General features: G+C 45.9%; 1 protein-coding gene across 2 annotated transcripts in view; it reads right to left on the bottom strand.

Annotated features, from left to right (window-relative positions):
• syde2 (synapse defective 1, Rho GTPase, homolog 2 (C. elegans)) overlaps nucleotides 1-19,961 on the bottom strand; it is a 74,608-nt gene that overhangs the window by 31,592 nt on the left and 23,055 nt on the right. For both annotated transcript variants that reach the window (XM_041840113.2, XM_041840114.2), the window contains exon 3: nucleotides 5,872-7,070. In XM_041840113.2, coding sequence (XP_041696047.2) covers nucleotides 5,872-7,070 — 1,199 coding nt within the window. The remainder of the gene's footprint in view (nucleotides 1-5,871; nucleotides 7,071-19,961) is intronic.

Genomic DNA, 19,961 nt, shown 5'->3' with positions numbered 1-19,961 from the left:
CAAGGATCCCCACAGCTGTCAGTTCAAACCATGGCAGTCAAACATACTGTCAACAACCTCTCAGAGTAGCAACAGAATAGTTGCACGACCAGTGAAACCACCATGGAAAATCCATGGGGTCATGGAGTGTGTGTGTACTGGCTGATCACAACATACACTTAATTACACTGTTATGAACAGTTTGGAACTGTTATGAATAGCTCAATGATACAGCTTTCTAATCTCCGGCCAGGGAGCTGCCAGGTCCCAGGTAGTGCAGCACCTATCTATGGTTCTGGGTGGTACGAAGCCGCTTTGCTTTGTTTCTTACTAAACAATGGGTTTAATGAGTACAATACAGTAACCACACATTCTCTTGCATAACACAGAGGGGTACTGCACTGACTGGACTCTTCAAAACTGGATTTGGAAGCTAGCTAAACAACAACAAGCATGGTGTCACACATTCTAACAACTAGGGGGAAGTTTACCGGACACAGATTATTCCTAGTCCTGGGCTAACAAGCATCCTCAATCAGGAATCTCAGGAATTGGCTTTGAAAAAATGTGTGCAGAAAAGTCTTCACCCACACCCCTTTGAGCAATTTCCTAATGGTATACATCTGTAGACCTTCTCAGAGCCCTAGATGACTGACAGGAACACCAGCTCTTACATCAACCTTAGTTTAACTACTTCCTCTAACCGGTTTAACACAGAGATATCTGATACGCTAACTGAAATGGCCATTTCTACCATACCGGGGTCTTGTTATTGTGTGAAATGTCACCCAGACAAACACTCTTCTAGAGTTTCACTCACTAACTACTATGTGTCTGGTATATGGTGGCATACTGGGTGGTATGGTGCGGTTGTCCTAGCAACCCATTCAGGTAAGTCAGCCACCAGGGCAGGGGAGTAAATGGGTAGCATGGTACATATCTATTGTTTTACAGCCCTCTAGGCTACAGCCACAACCTTGGTACATAGCTGGATATCTATGTTTTTACAGGCCTCCAGGCTCCAGACACTAGCTGAGTCAATAGACTAAGCACCTTTGGTGGCAATTACAGCTTTGAGTCATCTTGGGTATGTCTGTATCAGCTTTGCACATCTGGATTTGGGGATTTTCTCCCATTCTTCCTTGCAGATTTTCTCAAGCTCTGTTAAGTAACATGGGGAGCGGCGGTGAACAGCAATCTTCAAGTCTTTCCACAGATTGTCAATGGGATTCAAGTCTGGGCTTTGGCTGTGCCATTCAAGGACTTTCACATTCTTGTTCTGAAGCCATTCCAGCGTTGCTTTGGCTGTTTGCTTGGGGTCATTGTCCTGATGGAACGTAAATCTTCGCCCCAGTCTGAGGTCGTTTGCACTCTGAAGCAGGTTCTCATCAAGGATTTGCCTGCATTTGGCTCCATTCATTGTTCCCTTTATCCTTACCAGTCTCCCATCTCAACCAAGGAACTCTGTCAGAGTGGTCATTGAGTTCTTGGTCACCTCCCTGACCAAGGTCCTTCTTGCCTGGTTGCTCAGTTTGGTCGGATGGCCAGCTCTAGGCAGAGTGGATGGAGACCACTGTGCTCTTGGAAACATTTAACACTTTAGAAATTGTTTTATACCCTGATCACAATTCTATCTTGGAGATCTACAGTTCCTTGGACTTCATGCACTGTCAACTGTGGGACCTTATACAGACAGGGTATTTTTAAATCATGTCCAAACAATTGAATTGGCCACAGGTGGACTCCAATCAAGTTGTAGTGACATCTCAAGGATGATCAAAGGAAATGGGATGCACCTGAGCTCAATTTGGATTGTCATAGCAAAGGGGTGAGAATACTTATGTAAATTAGATATTTATGCTTTCATTTTCAATAAATGTGCAAAGATTTCTATAAACATGTTTTCACTTTGTCATTATGGGGTATTGTGTGTAGATGGGTGCGAAATAAATCAATTTAATCAATTTTGAATGCAGGCTGTAAAACAACATAATGTGGAATAAATGAAGGGGTATGAATTCTTTCTGAAGGCACTGTAGCTGGATATCTAAGGTTTTTACAGGCCTCCTGGCTCCAGCCCCTAGCTTGGGACATAGCTGGATATCTATGGTGTTTACAGGCCTCCAGGCTCCAGCCCCCTGCTTGGTACATAGCTGGATATCTACAGTGCATTCGGAAAGTATTCAGATCCCTTGACTTTTTCCACATTTTGTTACGTTACAGCCTTATTCTAAAATTGATTAAATTAGTCCTTTAGGTGCCGTTTGGCAAACTCCAAGCGGTCTGTCATGTGCCTTTTACTGAGGAGGGCTTCCGTCTGGCCACTTTACCATAAAGGCCTGATTGGTGGAGTGCTGCAGAGATGGTTGTCCTTCTGGAAGGTTCTCCCATCTCCACAGAGGAACTCTGGAGCTCTGTCAGAGTGACCATCGGGTTCTTGGTCACCTCCCTGACCAAGCCCCGTCTCACCCGATCGCTCAGTTTGGCCGGGCGGCCAGCGCTAGGAAGAGTCTTGGTGGTTCCAAACTTCTTCCATTTAAGAATGACGGAGGCCACTGTGCTTTTGGGGACCTTCAATGCTGCAGACATTTTTTGGTACCCTTCCCCAGATCTGTGCCTCGACATAATCCTGTCTCGGAGCTCTAAGGACAATTTCTTCGACCTCATGGCTTGGTCTTTGCTCTGACATGCACTGTCAACTGTGGGACCTTATATAGACAGGTGTGTGCCTTTCCAAATCATGTTCAATGAATTTAATTTACCACAGGTGGACTCCAATCAAGTTGTAGAAACATCTCAAGGATGATCAATGGAAACAGGATCCACCTGAGCTCAATTTTGAGTCTCATAGCAAAGGGTCTGAATACTTATGTAAATAAGGTCATTCTGTTTTTTATTTGTAATACATTTGCAAAAACTTATAAAAACCTGTTTTCGCTTTGTCATTATGGGGCATTGTGTGTAGATGGATGAGGAAAATGTTTTATTTAATCAAGTTTAGAATAAGGCTGTAACGTAACAAAATGTGGAAAAAGTCAAGGGGTCTGAATACTTTCTGAATGCACTGTATGGTTTTTACAGGCCTAGCTTGGTACATAGCTGGATATCTATGGCTTTTACAGGCCTCCAGGCTCCAGCCCCTAGCTCGGTACATAGCTGGATATCTATGGCTTTTACAGGCCTCCAGGCTCCAGCCCCTAGCTCGGTACATAGCTGGATATCTATGGCTTTTACAGGCCTCCAGGCTCCAGCCCCTAGCTCGGTACATAGCTGGATATCTATGGTTTTTACAGGCCTCCAGGCTCCAGCCCCTAGCTTGGTACATAGCTGGATATCTATGGCTTTTACAGGCATCCAGGCTATAGCCACTAATGTCTACACAGGCCACTAGCCACACTGTTTGTGACTGAGAGCTCTCTGTTCTGTCTAGCATTTCTAAACCCCACTCACTCACACGAGAGGGGAAAAAACGGGCAGATTAGGCAGGGATTTAGCTTAGTGCAAGAGTAAACAGAAGTCACTGGACACAATGAACAACAAGCCCATTGAGAAAAAGCTATTTCTTTAGTTTAGGGTGAGTAGCAGCTCTGAGAGGAGAGTGCAGAGAGCACACAGACAGGCAATAGTGTGACAGCTGGTGGTGAAGAGGCCTTGGCTTTATCTGCTGCTGCTGAGCAACACACACACACACACACACACCAATAGGAAACAATGGTCTGTCCTCGCCTTAATTAAAAACAACAGAATGGTTTCCCGCGGTGAGTCAGGGACTTCCTGAATGAGCGAGAATGAGGGCAGGCAGGCACGCGCGCACGCCCACAAACACACACGCACGCACACACACACACACAGGCTTGTTGGTAGGGATTAGTAGGGATGGAATAGGCGATCTTGACAGGTCGCAAAAAGATGGTTGCACCTGCACCATTTACAAACTTCTGACCCCCTTCTGGGAAAACAATGCACTAAAATTCACTGACTTTTTACTTGAACTGAATAGAACTAGTGGAGCTGAAATCAGATAGCTATTTGTCTCGACATATCTCATTTTCATAATTTAGCAGGCGCTCTTATGCAGAGCAACTTGCAGTAGTGATTGCATACATTTCATACTTTTTTCCCCCTTTCTCTGTACTGGTCCCCCGTTGGAATCGAACCCACAACCCTGGCGTTGCAAGCGCCATGCTCTACCAACTGAGCCACACAGGACTACATCAGGTAGATCAACTCTCTTAAAGGGCATCTGTCTCTTACAAATACAAAAAACACGCCTTACAGCAGCCCCACACACATAACTCGCTTCTGTGACACCAATCAGCAGTTGTTCCAGAACAGCCACAATCATCCAGTGCTTTAAAGGCTTTAGAGCCCTAAGGCCATGCGTTTGTGAGAGTAGTCTCCATCTAGGGATACACATCATTATTTCTAAAGACATGCTATGCTGTGTGTCTGGCTCTCTCTGCATGCCTCTGTGACACGTCCTATACATTCCTGTGTAATCTGATGTAGATCCCCTACTAACCCCTCTCAGCCTGGGCCCCTGGGGGACACAGGTAAAGATGGCTCCAAACTGCATCTAGTGATAATCATCTCCCCCTACACAAACTCTACTAAGTCTCTGAGTTATGTTTCTCTCTTGAATCAACAGAGAAAGAGAAAGGGAGAGAGAAATTGAGAAAGAGAGAGAGAGAGAGAGAGAGAGGGGGAGAGAGAGAGAGCGAGAGAGAGAGGGGGGAGAGAGAGAGAGAGAGCGAGAGAGGGGGAGAGAGAGAGAGAGAGAGAAAGGGTGAGAGAGAGAGAGAAAGGGTGAGAGAGAAAGGGTGAGAGAGAGAGAGAAAGGGTGAGAGAGAGAGAGAGAGAGAAATGGAGGAGTACAAAGAAAACACAGCTAATAAATGTACTTGGCCAGTGGTTAAAACCATTAGCACATAGAAAACCGACTTGCCCATTGTAACCCCAGTAAGGGACAGTCCCATGGCTAGACAGCCTCTTCAGAGTAACCTGAGGGAAGGTCTGGCTATGGGCCTGCTGGCAGCCATAGTCCCCTTCTCCCACTGAGGGCCAGCCCATGTAGAGCAGCCTGCCAGAGGCCTGATAGATTAGCTGTGTTATGTAGCTTGGAGAGGCCCGGAGAAAGATCCAAGGAGGTTGCCCCACCAAGGCGCAGCCTCTCAGGGCACCCGCTGCCCCTGGCACCCCCCTAGAGTGGATGGATGTCCTACGGGCAACAGCCAGACAATTTTACTGCTGGGCGGCGTCTCAACTAATTAGAAGAAACCAAAGCTGGAGTCTCTCTCCTTTGGCACTGGACTTCAAATAAGAAGAGTTGGAGGAGGTAGAGGGCAGCCAGCCGCCCAGTACACCTCTCTCTCTCACTCTCACTCTCACTCTCTCACACTCTCACTCACACTCTCACTCACACTCTCACTCTCTCTCACTCTCACAAAAGGCCACTCGCGACATGAAAACAAGCAGGCCTGTGATGTCACTCAACCAGCATTATCCAGAACTGGCCTCTGGACATGTTCCTCTCTCACGGAATGCTGAGCTAACCAACCAGGCCGCTCAGGTTGATGGCTTGCTAGAAGGCTGTACAGTACTGCCTATTCCTTGCCAAAATTGGTAGCTGGCTAACTAAGCAAGTCCAAGGACTACATTATGTCTGATTTCAGCAAGTCTATCCAGTATGTTCAGTTAGCTAGTTTAAGTATCATGCCAAACTAATAACTTTCACATGGTTTGCTGCTACATACAGCTAGTACCGTACTATATAATAACTACATTTTTGAAGAAAAAATTCAAGAATATTCACACAAGTCTACCACCACAGAGATGAATCGGCTAAATCTGCCAAACAAACATTAAACATTAACTTTCATGAGCTGAACTCACCTGGCAGCCTCTCTTCTCAATCTCCGTGATGCACTTCTCGATGAGCAGGGGCACCATGAGTCCGGTGTTCTCCCTTTCCACCACCCTCCAGGCCTCCACCCCAAACATCTGTCGCTCCCGGTCCCCATCGTAGCCTCCGTCCAGGGAATTCTGCCACTGCTCCATCAGGTTCAGCTTCACGTAGATCAGGCCTCGTGGCTCCAGCTTCACGGCCAGCTGATGACTCCTGGTCACCCTGAAGAGAGCCGGTAACACCACAGTGCCGTGACAGCACACCCGGTTCTTCTTGGGTGTGGGGTCCCAGCTGAACACCACTAGCTTCAGGTGCTGGGCGTTCTCCAGCTCGATGTTGAAGGTGTGGTCCATGTCTAAGAAGGTGGTCCGGCAGGTGAGCAGGGCAGTGCGCGCCTTGTTGACCGAGTCCACCTGGATGGCGCAGTAGACGTCTCGGGAGTCGACGCGTGACGGTTTGAGGTCCTCAGCGCCGTAGAAGTGCAGGCTCATCAGGCCTGAGATGTACTGGGTGCACTTGGGCTGTTCTGTGAAGGCGTAGTGGCGGAACGCGTCAATGTCTAATTCTGTGCCGTGCAGCTTGGAGCTGCCACCTCCCCCTGTTACTCCTCCTGCTCCTGTTCTCTCTCCTCCTCCAGTGGCAGGGTCTTTCTCTTTCTCCTTCACCTTGCCTCCCTTGCCCTCTGAGGACCTGTGCTTCCCAGACTTGGCCACCAGTTCTGGGGAGTCCCCGTCACTGAGGTAGCCCCCCTTGCTAGCCGACTTGGAGGTCCCGCTGCTCTTCTTCTTGCTGTAACTTTGCTGCGTCGACACACTGCTGTCCAGGTGATATCTTGAGATCACATTACGGCTGGCAGCCACCCCCTGCCCGCCCCCTGGGGACAACCTGGGAGGAGCCGAGCCTGGTTCTGTCCCGCTATTTGTTTTGGGACAATGGGTCCTTGTCTCTGATTGGCTACTCGCGCTGGCTCCGTTACCACTGGTGTTGTTGTTGTTGCTAGGGATCCCTTTGACGCTGAGCTTGCGGCTGAGTTCCGGAAGCTTCTTCATCTTCATGGAGAGTTTCCTGACGGTGCGCGGGGACTTGATCTTGTCTGGGAACGACCAGTTGAGGGAGCTTCCCTTCTTAGCAGGGTTGGGGCTGGAGGGAGGCGAGAAGCCGGGGGTGGCTAGGTCAGGGCCTTCTGCTGCAGGGGGAACATCAAGGACAGAGAGAGAGAGAGCACGAGAGAGAGAGAGAGAGAGAGAGAGAGAGAGAGAGAGAGAGAGAGAGAGAGAGAGAGAGAGAGGGAGCAAGAGAGAGAGAGAGAGAGAGAGCACGAGAGAGAGAGAGAGAGAGCAAGAGAGAGAGAGAGAGCAAGAGAGAGGGAGAGCGAGAGAAAGAGAGAAAGAGAGAGAGAGAGAGAGAGAGAGACCATGTTGAAACTCACAGAGGTCACCAGAGTAAATAAAATATAGACATAACACTCAACCTTTAGATACTAAAGAAGGGCACTGGGTAGATTTATTGAAGGCTAAACCAATCTAATTTTAGCCATGTATATGTCATAGTTTTTAGACGGCTGACAGTTAGACATTCTCTCTCTCATGAGACTAATATGGGACTAAATTAAATTGCTTTACACCATCACCAACAGCTTGCATGCCAGACCAGACCATAACAAACTTCACCATTAAAATAATAGGTCAGTCGTTAGCTAAGAATGAACTCCTGTTATGTGGTTAACTTAATTAAATGCTATGTAAATTCTAGATTACGGTAGATCTTATTAGCAAAGGTGTGAGAGAGCCAGGTCTCTGAAACAAACTGTTATACAAAGAGGAATTAGACACTTCTGCTTCAGGACTCAGGGCTAACGTTACTGAAGGGAGAACCCATTACTCTAGCAGTAAACATATCCATTCAATGGGTATAGATATGCATGGTATGCATTTACAAGTTTCCTAACGGCAATATTATATTACACTCAGGAATGTTAGTCAGAACCTGGAGAGAAGCTCCTAACCAGTAGTCTGTGGCCTGAGTGAGAGTCGAAAGCCTCTGAACCGGTAGACTGTGGCCAGAGTGAGAGTCGAAAGCCTCTGAACCGGTAGTCTGTGGCCAGAGTGAGAGTCAAAAGCCTCTGAACCGGTAGTCTGTGGCCAGAGTGAGAGTCAAAAGCCTCTGAACCGGTAGTCTGTGGAAAGAGTGAGAGTCGAAAGCCTCTGAACCGGTAGACTGTGGCCTGAGTGAGAGTCGAAAGCCTCTGAACCGGTAGTCTGTGGCCAGAGTGAGAGTCAAAAGCCTCTGAACCGGTAGTCTGTGGAAAGAGTGAGAGTCGAAAGCCTCTGAACCGGTATTCTGTGGCCAGAGTGAGAGTCGAAAGCCTCTGAACCGGTAGTCTGTGGCCAGAGTGAGAGTCAAAAGCCTCTGAACCGGTAGTCTGTGGAAAGAGTGAGAGTCGAAAGCCTCTGAACCGGTATTCTGTGGCCAGAGTGAGAGTCGAAAGCCTCTGAACCGGTAGTCTGTGGAAAGAGTGAGAGTCGAAAGCCTCTGAACCGGTATTCTGTGGCCAGAGTGAGAGTCGAAAGCCTCTGAACCGGTAGTCTGGGGCCAGAGTGAGAGTCGAAAGCCTCTGAACCACTAGTCTGTGGCCAGAGTGAGAGTCTAGTAGAAAGAAAGCCTATGAAGTGGGACTGAATTTGGGAGCTCCTTCTCAGAATCTTTCCTCCAAGGCACTGTCCTTCAGCGGGCTCTACCTGCTTCCATGATCCATCCATCCATCCATACTCTGTTTCTACAACAACAACCCCTCTTGCGACAAACTATTCTAATCTTTTGTTTCAGTAGAAGTTTGTCAGGTTAAACTAATCCATCTGGCCAGCCCCAGCAGCGAGCCAGTGCTGAGTGGGGTGGACAGAGAGGACATGGACAGGGGAGCCCTTACCCCCAGGCCGGCCCAGCTACAGTTTAGATGACTGAAGTGTCCCACTGGTTCCCCGACGGGATGCTTGAGCCCGTTTCAAACAGAAAAGAGGACTTTTCCCTTTGCGCTTTCTTAATAGGATTTTCTCCTTTGCTACCCTTTCACTTTTTCTATCTGATCTCATTTTCACACATCACAGGGAAATACCATCAGCTTCAAGGGAGGGAATGTCCAAAACATGTAACATGGCTGAGGTAACTCATTTATATATTCTACAGAACCAAAAACACTCTGCATCACCACCATTTTAAGATAAATGTATGATTTGATGCACTGCAGTACTACTAGTATCTACATTAATGGCCTTCCAAGACAAATAGTCAATAACTAGTACAACAAAAACTTGAGTTCTTCAACATTCAGTTACTTTCTGGGCACAATTCTGTCACAGTTGAATATAAGACATTAAATCACTCCAAAACATGCTACAATGTGCCTATTCTCTATTTACAGTTCTCACTCGCGTAGAATTTCAGTTTTCTGTTTTCAAACCGCAAGTTCCTCCACACTGCTGAAACAAAGGAGTGATTCTGTTGGCTATTCATTGTGAAGAGAACAAAGGAGAGGGAGAGGGAGAGAGAGGGAGTCAGAGAGAGGGCGAGAGAAGGAGAGAGGGAGTCAGAGAGAGGGTGAGAGAAGGAGAGAGGGAGTCAGAGAGAGGGTGAGAGAAGGAGAGAGGGAGAGAGAGGGAGTCAGAGAGAGGGTGAGAGAAGGAGAGAGGGAGAGAGAGGGAGTCAGAGAGAGGGTGAGAGAAGGAGAGAGGGAGAGAGAGGGAGGATAGAGAAAATAGACAAGAGAGATAGAGAGAGGGAGGAAGAGAAAAATAGAGCAAAGAGAGAGTGAAAGAGAGAGAGTACAGAAGGGGGTAGCATGACCTGCCAACATCCCCTGCTCTATTTTCAGAGGGGCCTGCTGTGCTATTCTGGAGAGAGGGGTAAGAGGGAGGCAGGGAGGGGGTAGAGGAGGGGTAAGAGGAGGTGTCGGAGGATGTAGCGAGGGGGTAAGATGGAGGCAGCAGTAGGGCAGAGTGGGTTGCTGCATGCTGAGGAGAAGGGGTTATGGGGGTGGGGGGGCAGAGGAGAAGGGGTTATGGGGTGGGGGTGGGGTGGGGCTGGGCGGGGGCGGGGGGGCAGAGGAGAAGGGGTTATGGGGTGGGGGGGCAGAGGAGAAGGGGGTATGGGGTGGGGGACAAAGGCACCCCTTGTCCTGCGAATCAGAGGCCTGGCCAGTGAAAAGGGGTGTTCTCTGACATTCCATAATAAACCATGTTTAGCCTCCCTTCCCTTTCCTTAGGCTGCTGAATATAATTCCCTGTTAGCTAGTGGTTCCTGATAATAACAAATACCAGCACACAGAGGGGGAAAGGGGGAGAGAGCTGGATCAAACATGCAAAATACCACTGGAAGAAGTGCCAAACAACATCTAGGGTGGGTCCCAGATACTGAGGTTTAGGTTTGGCCAAACTCACATGCCTTCAGAAGGCACTGAAACCACTGGAACACATTTTTGACCAATCAGATTGCGTACCCATAACTAACTTTCACAATCCCCTTCATAATCCCCTTTCATAATTTTCTTGTTAAGCAAATGTCTGTTCGAATTCATTGTCTGATTTTATGTCCATTTTCAGATTAGTACATGATGTGGAAATGTCTTTGGCAACTATCCTAAATCTAATGGTATGAACAGAACCGTCATCCACAACAACAGCCAACTGAGTTAAATCTGGTGGATATAACATTTACCAAGTAGAATAATATTACCTTTAAAACAAATCCAATGACTACTGTGCTGTTCTCCATAGTTCCCTCACTATTCTATAGCCATTTACCTTGTAGCAATATCAACAGCAACGTCAGAGAGAAAGAGAGGGACAGACACCCGACACCCTCTACCTGAGGTTCAGGGGAACTGTTTGATACTTAACCCCCGGGGGCCATGTTCATAGGGTCAAAGGGCAAAGAGTTGCATTCCGCCAACTGGAACCTGAGCTGGGTGACCAGTGTCGCCCCCATACACCCCCCTCTTCCTCATGACCCCCAGGCCCACCCCAGGCAGACTGCCACTAACACCCCTCTCACAAAGAACAGGAATTTATGGCCCTTGATTGCATTTAATAACGTTCTGGAACCAGACAGGTGCTAAGCGAGAGCGGTGTGTGTGTGTGGAAGGAGTGTGTGTGTCTGCGCCTGTGTGTGTGTGTATGTGTGCACGTGTGTGTGTGTATAAAGAGAGACTGTGTGTGTGGGGGGGGGGACACGGTATGTGCGAATACGGCAGTGTGAGAAAGTTGGTGATTGTTCATGTGTTCTTTAACAGTGACTGTGCGTGTATGAATGTACTCCCTCGGACAGAAGGTGATAGGAGACAAAACTGATGTCCTTAATTACCCCTAGGCAAGTCCACGGTAACAGACTCATTTACTTGAAGAACAGTGCAAATGCAAAGATTGGTAACACAATGATGGTGTGTGCTGTTTGTGCCATCATTCTGTTACCAAACATTGCATATGCACTTTTCTAAAAGTAAATCTGATTTTGCAACATTTTCAGTGGAAATTGTTTAGCGGCAATATGTAACTTTTTTGGCCACCTGACCAAATTCACATAGAAATGAGTTATAGATCTGTAATTCGCATTGAAAGCAAGTCTAAGAAGCGGCAGATCTGTTCTATGTGCACTATTTCTATGCTTCCCGTTCTTAAGTTTCGTTTTTACGTCTTTTACTTTCAACAGCTTCCAACAGCTGAAAATACAATTGAAAAATCATTGAAAATATATTTCACAGCAGTTTAGATGGTACAATGATTTTTTACACTTGCTTGTTTTGTCACATAAACTGAAATTAGGCAAACTATTCACATTTTTGCAACCAGGAAATGGAGGAACGATTTCCGCATATTGCAGTCCTTGTGCATAGAGTTGTATGTTTTGTTTAAAGGGATACTTCAGGATTTTGGCATTGATGTCAGGGACAAGATTGTAGACCTACACAAGGCTGGAATGGGCTACAAGACCATCGCCAAGCAGCTTGGTGAGAAGGTGACAACAGTTGGTGCGATTATTCGCAAATGGAAGAAACACAAAATAACTGTAAATCTCCCTCGGCCTGGGGCTCCATGCAAGATCTCACCTCGTAGAGTTGCAATGATCATGAGAACGGTGAGGAATCAGCCCAGAACTACACGGGAGGATCTTATAAATGATCTCAAGGCAGCTGGGACCATAGTCACCAAGAAAACAACTGGTAACACACTACGCCGTGAAGGACTGAAATCCTGCAGCGCCCGCAAGGTCCCCCTGCTCAAGAAAGCACATATACAGGCCCGTCTGAAGTTTGCCAATGAACATCTAAATGATTCAGAAGAGAACTGGGTGAAAGTGTTGTGGTCAGATGAGACCAAAATCAAGCTCTTTGGCATCAACTCAACTCGCCGTGTTTGGAGGAGGAGGAATGCTGCCTATGACCCCAAGAACACCATCCCCACCGTCAAACATGGAGGTGGAAACATTATGCTTTGGGGGTGTTTTTCTGCTAGGGGGACAGGACAACTTCACCGCATCAAAGGGACGATGGACGGGGCCATGTACTGTCAAATCTTGGGTGAGAACCTCCTTCCCTCAGCCAGGGCATTGAAAATGGGTTGTGGATGGGTATTCCAGCATGACAATGACCCAAAACACACGGCCAAGGCAACAAAGGAGTGTCTCAAGAAGAAGCACATTAAGGTCCTGGAGTGGCCTAGCCAGTCTCCAGACCTTAATCCCATAGAAAATCTGTGGAGGGAGCTGAAGGTTCGAGTTGCCAAACGTCAGCCTCGAAATCTTAATGACTTGGAGAAGATCTGCAAAGACGAGTAGGACAAAATCCCTCCTGAGATGTGTGCAAACCTGGTGGCCAACTACAAGAAACGTCTGACCTCTGTGATTGCCAACAAGGGTTTTGCCACCAAGTACTAAGTAATGTTTTGCAGAGGGGTCAAATATTTATTTCCCTCATTAAAATGCAAATCAATTTATAAAAATTTTGACATGCGTTTTTCTGGATTATTTTGTTGCTATTCTGTCTCTCACTGTTCAAATAAACCTACCATTAAAATTATAGACTGATCATGTCTTTGTCAGTGGGCAAACGTACAAAATCAGCAGGGGATCAAATACTTTTTTCCCTCACTGTATATAAGGTCCCACAGTTGACAATGCATGTCAGAGCAAAAACCAAGCCATGAGGTCAAAGGAATTGTCCGCAGAGCTCCGAGACAGGATTGTGTTGAGGCACAGATCTGGGGAAGGGTACCAAAACATTTCTGCAGCATTGAAGGTCCCCAAAAACAAAGTGGCCTCCATCATTATTAAATGGAAGAAGTTTGGAACCATCAAGACTCTTCCTAGAGCTGGCCGCCCGGCCAAACTGAGCAACCGGGGATGGGAAAACCTTCCAGAAGGACAACCATCTCTGAAGAACTCCACCAATCAGGCCTTTATGGTTAGTAGCCAGACGGAAGCCACTCCTCAGTAAAAGGCACACGACAGCCCGCTTGGAGTTTGCCAAAAGGCACCTAAAGACAATCAGACCATGAGAAACAAGATTCTCTGGTCTGATGAAACCAAGATTGAACTCTTTGGCCTGAATGCCAAGTGTCACATCTGGAGGAGGAAACCTGGCACCACCCCTATGGTGAAGCATTGTGGTGGCAGCATCATGCTGTGGGGATGTTTTTCAGCGGCAGGGACTGGAGACTAGTCAGGATCGAGGCAAAGATGAACGGAGAAAAGTACAGAGAGATCCTTGATGAAAACCTGCTCCACAGCGCTCAGGACCTCAGACTGGGGTGAAGGTTCACCTTCCAACAGGACAACGACTCTAAGCACACAGCCAAGAGAACACAGGAGTGGCTTTGGGACAAGTCTCTGAATGTCCTTGAGTGACCCAGCCAGAGCCCGGACTTGAACCCGATCGAACATCTCTGGAGAGACCTGAAAATAGCTGTGCAGCAACGCTCCCCATCCAACCTGACAGAGTATGAGAGGATCTGCAGAGAAGAATGGGAGAATCTCCCCAAATACAGGTGTGCCAAGCTTGTAGCGTCATCCCCAAGAAGACTCAAGGCTACAATCGCTGCCAAAGGTGCGTCAACAAAGTACTGAGTAAAGGGTTTGAATACTTATGTAAATGTGATATTTCATTATTATTATTACTTTTTATAAATTAGCAAACATTTCTAAAAACCTGTTTTTACTTTGTCATTATGGGGTATTGTGTGTAGATTGATAAGGGGAAAAAACGATTTAATCAATTTTAGAATGAGGCTGTAACGTAACAAAATGTGGAAAAAGTCAAGGAGTCTGTATACTTTCCGAAGGCACTGTACGTTTGATCTTGCAAACAATGTAAAGTATGTATAGATGGGCGTAATCTAGAGCCAAGCGTGTTGATTTTCCATCCGAGGGTATCCTGCTGTTGACACACTTGTTGAATTATGCAACAGAATGTGACAACAACAGTCATTAATTAAGCAGTCTAGACAGCACAGGTGAGTACAGGTAGGCCTAGACAGCACATTGTTGGTGTTGCAGCCCGGTTCCACCCCTTTATGTTAACATTTACATTTACATTTAAGTCATTTAGCAGACACTCTTATCCAGAGCGACTTACAGTTAGTGAGTGCTTACATTTTCATACTGTTAATGTATTAATATATGCAAATACACCCAGTGTATTTATGCAAATGCTGCACATATAACTTTCATTATTTTAACACAAAATATATTTTAAAAAAATACCTAACATTAGAAAATATAAAGATGAGTGCATTCTAAGAAAAAAAGTGAAATTTGACAATAAATTGAATACCTGAACTCCATTCATTATTTGTCCGTGCCAGTAAAATGTTTTATGTGCTATAATTCAGTCAATATCTGATGGATTTAGTATCTTCATATATTGTCCAACTGTTGCATTTATTACAATTGTTTTTAAAACCTCTTAACAATGTTGATGACTGTTGCTACATGGATACCATTTGTATGTCTCTGCATCCAGTATAAAATAAGTTAGAGGTAGTTTGGCGAGCCAATGCTATCTGCGCTAATGGTAGTTAGCAATTGCGCTAACGCTAGTTAGCAACTTCCTTCCATCTGCACACAGAGACATAAAAATGATATCCATGGGTTCATCTGACTCTGGGGAAGTAGATCATGGCCTTCATTGGCAAAATCCCAAAGTATGTTTGGCATACTTTTTAAAATTAAAAACTTGAGTCTCAGCATCACTCTGTTACCTTGGAATTGCCCCCCCCTGCAAACTCTCACACACTCATTATAGACACAAACAGAGAAGGACAGAGTTCTCTAGTGCACTGTTCTCTGGCACCCTATTCTCTAGTGCACTGCTTTTGACCAGGGCCCATAGGACTTTGATCGAAGTAGTGCACTGTATAGGGAATAGGCTGCCATTTGGGACACAGACAGAGACACTGTATTGGTGGCTCTCCTTCAGGCCTAAATCATTCAGTGCTGGAATCCTTTCAGAGGCCACAGCAGCCAAGTGAGGCGTTTAACTACAATGGTGACCAAATATAGTATGCGTCCCAAATTGTACCCTCTTCCCTACAGTGCACTACTGCACACCCTATGGGCCCTGGTCAAAAGTAATGTACTAAATAGGGAATAGGGTGCCATTTGGGATGCACCCATAGCCAGGCATGGCAGGCAGGCCCTCTGCTTTCTCTGCTCCCAATAGCACAACAACATGGCTACCTGCCAACGCAGCCTGTCTTGCTCTCTATGCAGGCTAAGGCTACTGCCACAAGCATTCCAACTCAGCCCAGAGCTCCTCTGTATCTCCAACAACACTGTGTGTGTGTGTGTGTGTGCGTGCATTCATATGTGCGTGTGTGTGTGTGCGTCTATTTTGACTCTTGTGATCCCCAGAGTCTAAATTAATGAAATTATCATTCATTTACTGCAGTGCTTCACTTTCGCAGGCTGATCCGATCAAAACAACCATAAAAATAGCTCTGACCACATTTGACCCCAACGGCCCAACTTCCAGATTCCCTGTCCAGGCGCTATGGGAACACTAACCCGCCTCTACATGCTCTCTATAGTCCATCCATCATTATCCTCCATACAAACACAGCATTCAGCCAGACAAAGGAGCAGTCAATGACAGACCTATGAGGAGTCTAGGGTGTATCCGGTTAGGAAAAAGAAGCAACCAACCAGCCGGACAGACAGACAGAGAGAGACAGACAGAGATAGAGGGTCTAGTGTTGGACTGGGTCATTCTAATCTAACATGCATAAATTAATTATTATTCAACAGACACTCTTATTATTCAAAGCCAATAACAAAGCGTTATCCATTTTTAGCCACTTGTAATAAAGTAGCCCTCTGTCCTAGTGGGTTTGGCTCGTAGTGAAGAGGGGATTGAGACTTTATAAAGGAGAAAAGAGGAGGAGGAGGGTGATAGGATGTAGGCATCACAAAAACCTGAAAAAGGAGGAGGACACTATAGTTCCCCTCCCCATTCTTCTATTCTAATCTAGGGCCTTCTATTACAGGCTGCATGGGGACAATATGGCGATATTGAAAGAAGTGAGCCTACTACCCCCATGTCTATTCCTCCCTGTAGCCTGTAGTAAGTAGATTGAGTGACAGGTCTCCATTACTCCCTGTGCGGAGAGGGTTGGAACCATTCCATGACCAGTCAGTCAGTCAGTCACTCACGAATAGGAGGCCAAATCACACAGCACAGCAATACCCCCACCAACCACCAACCAGCTAATAGTACACCCTGCTTAAGTCAGAGACATGTCTGATACATTGTCCTCCTGCAAACCCAAAACACGGCCTGTCACCCCGCCACTTCCTGCCGTGACAGCGTCACATTTAGACGTAGCAGTCAGCTCCTGTTACATCCCAAAGGATCATGGGAGTATATTTACCACTTTACAGAGACCTAGCCACATACATCATCATTATTATTATTACTATAGGGCTCACCTCACCGCCGTTCACCACCACTGTGACTGACTGACGGATAAAAATAGGACTTCACCTCTCACTGGGTGCTTAGCTGGCACACACACAAGCTAGTAACATACACAAACAAACACACACTTTCTCTTTGATGACACGTAATGCGGTAGGTTCTTTTTTGTTGAGACACAGGTTGAAGTGTGGAGTGGCGACGGGAGCTGACCGCAAAGTCAACAACGAGCAGGGAGTTCCGGAGTGGAACACAAAACACTCACTGAACACTCCCCTCCATTCACAACACAGAATACAGCAAGCAGCACAGTTCCCAGATAACTAGGCGACCAACACTAACACAAGGACGCCACATTCCACACAACACAACAACACACTGACTCATTAATGAAACAAGTTCCTGTAAATGCCTTTCTGTCTCAGTCACAGATCAATCATTCACAGAATAAGAACAGATTGATAAACACATGAATGCTAAACCAACAGAATAATCATGCAACTTCTCTCTAGGCAGAGGAGTCTTTCTATATGCTTTACCCTTTCACCGTTTAAACATGAAAGACTGTGGGAAATATCTGGAATTTCATACTGTACCATATCAAATGACAAGAGCAGAAAATAGCTACGTTTTAATTGGTTATAATCAGTGTATGTGGCTATTCCAGCATTAATGTGCTGGAACACAGAGACCCCCCTCAGGCCCTGGCCTAAGCCTAATCCTGATCCTGCATGTAAAGTCTTTCATGACTGAGACTTTGGCCACTCAGCATGTGATGTCACTGTGATCCAAGGCTTTGTTGTTACCCATTGGCCGAGCTCCAGCTGTTGGCCGCCACCTGTCAATCAACGCTTGTGTTATGTCACTCACTCTCACAAAAAAAGGTTCAGAGAGAGAATGTCCCCTCAGAACACATTGTTTTGGAGGGAATGTCTCCTCAGAACACATTGTTTTGGAGGGAATGTCCCCAAGACAAGACTGGAGATTTAGGATGAGGGAGGTTACAAAACATTTGCTGTTGTTCACTCAGACAAATGTAAAAAGTATTTTAATACTTTTAAAACTTCTAACCAACTGGTATTAACAATTATATCTGGTAGTTTTCTCTTTTCACTAATACATTTAGTCAAAGAGAAGTGAGCAACACGAGCGCACGTGTCGGGCTTATTATGACTTTCATAAAGAACTTCTGTTGCTATGGCTGCTGCCAATTATGCGGAGGGGATAAGTATATCCTTGCTATTCAGCTTCGCTTTGCGTTCAACAACCAGAAAGCTTTTTTGCATGCCACAGAAGACAGTAGTTAAAAGTCATAATTATGGGTTCACTTCAAGATTTGTCAAAAATGTCCAAACAACCACGTTGCCACATCAGAGCAATCAAAAGAAGAAGTTTAAAAAAATGAAAAAAAAAAAATGAAAAAGAAAAACACTACGTATTAAGAGACTGTGAGAGCAGTGTGGGAGCTGTCATCATAATATAGGGTGTCCACCCACTCTGCCCAGAGTGTGAAAACGCGCTTAGGTTATGAAATTTCACTTCCTTATGTTAAGACAAATATTATTATTCATGTTCCGAATCGTTCAGTGGGGATTTTCCCTAACATATTAACATTGTATAAAAAAAAAGTCAGATTTCGTAACCTAATACACCCGATAATAAGCACTGAGCTCTGTTGACATAGCGATGCAGGTTTCTCGTAAAAGCTTTTGAGGATTTTACATTTTGTGGTTGTCGTTTCCACAGGTCACAAAAATCAAAATTAGCATGATACGAGCTGAATTAAATGTAAAAGGATTTGAAAATAAAAAGGTTGGTATATGCTCACTGCTATGTTGACATTTCACAGAGATACAGTGCCTTGCAAAAGTATTCATCCCGCTTGGCGTTTTTCCTATTTTGTTGCATTACAATCTTTTTTTTTTAGGATTTCATGTAATGGACATACACAAAATAGCCCCTAAATAAGATCTGGTGCAACCAATTACCTTCAGAAGTCACATAATTAGTTAAATAAAGTCTACCTGTTTGCATTCTAAGTGTCACATGATCTGTCACATGATCTCAGAATATATACACCTGTTCTGAAAGGCCCCAGAGTCTGCAACACCACTAAGCAAGGGGCACCACCAAGCAAGCGGCACCATGAAGACCAAGGAGCTCTCCAAACAGAAACAGGTCAGGATCAAAGTTGTGGAGAAGTACAGATCAGGGTTGGGTTATAAAAAAATATCAGAAACTTTGAACATTCCACGGAGCACCATTAAATCCATTATAAAAAAATTGAAAGAATATGGCACCACAACAAACCTGCCAAGAGAGGGCCGCCCACCAAAACTCACGGACCAGGCAAAGAGGGCATTAATCAGAGAGGCAACAAGGAGACCAAAGATAACCCTGAAGGAGCTGCAAAGCTCCACAGCGGAGATTAGAGTATCTGTCCATAGGACCACTTTAAGCCGTACACGCCACAGAGCTGGTCTTTACGGAAGAGTGGCCAGAAAAAAAGCCATTGCTTAAAGAAAAAACTAAGCAAACACGTTTGGTGTTCGCCAAAAGGCATGTGGGAGACTCCCCAAACATATGGAAGAAGGTACTCTGGTCAGATGAGACTAAAATTGAGCTTTTTGGCCATCAAGGAAAACGCTATGTCTGACGCAAACCCAACACCTCTCATCACCCCGAGTACACCATGTTTTTCATCGGCAGGGACTGGGAAACTGGTCAGAATTGAAGGAATGATGGATGGCGCTAAATACAGAGAGATCCTTGATGAAAACCTGCTCCAGCGCACTCAGGACCTCAGACTGGGGCGAAGGTTCACCTTCCAACAGGACAACGACTCTAAGCACACAGCCAAAACAACGCAGGAGTGGCTTCGGGACAAGTCTCTGAATGTCCTTGAGTGGCCCAGCCAGAGCCCGGACTTGAACCTGATCGAACATCTCTGGAGAGACCTGAAAATAGCTGTGCAGCGACGCTCCCCATCCAACCTGACAGAGCTTGAGAGGTCTGAAGAGAAGAATGGGAGAAACTCCCCAAATACAGTTGTGCCAAGCTTGTAGCGTCATACCCAAGAAAAGGCTATAATCGCTGCCAAAGGTGCTTCAACAAAGTACT

This window comes from Coregonus clupeaformis, chromosome 20, assembly GCF_020615455.1.
Source record: "Coregonus clupeaformis isolate EN_2021a chromosome 20, ASM2061545v1, whole genome shotgun sequence".
In the NCBI taxonomy this organism is placed as follows: Eukaryota; Metazoa; Chordata; class Actinopteri; order Salmoniformes; family Salmonidae; genus Coregonus; species Coregonus clupeaformis.
Note: the sequence above shows the minus strand (reverse complement) of the source record. Positions and strands in the feature narration are given on the sequence as shown.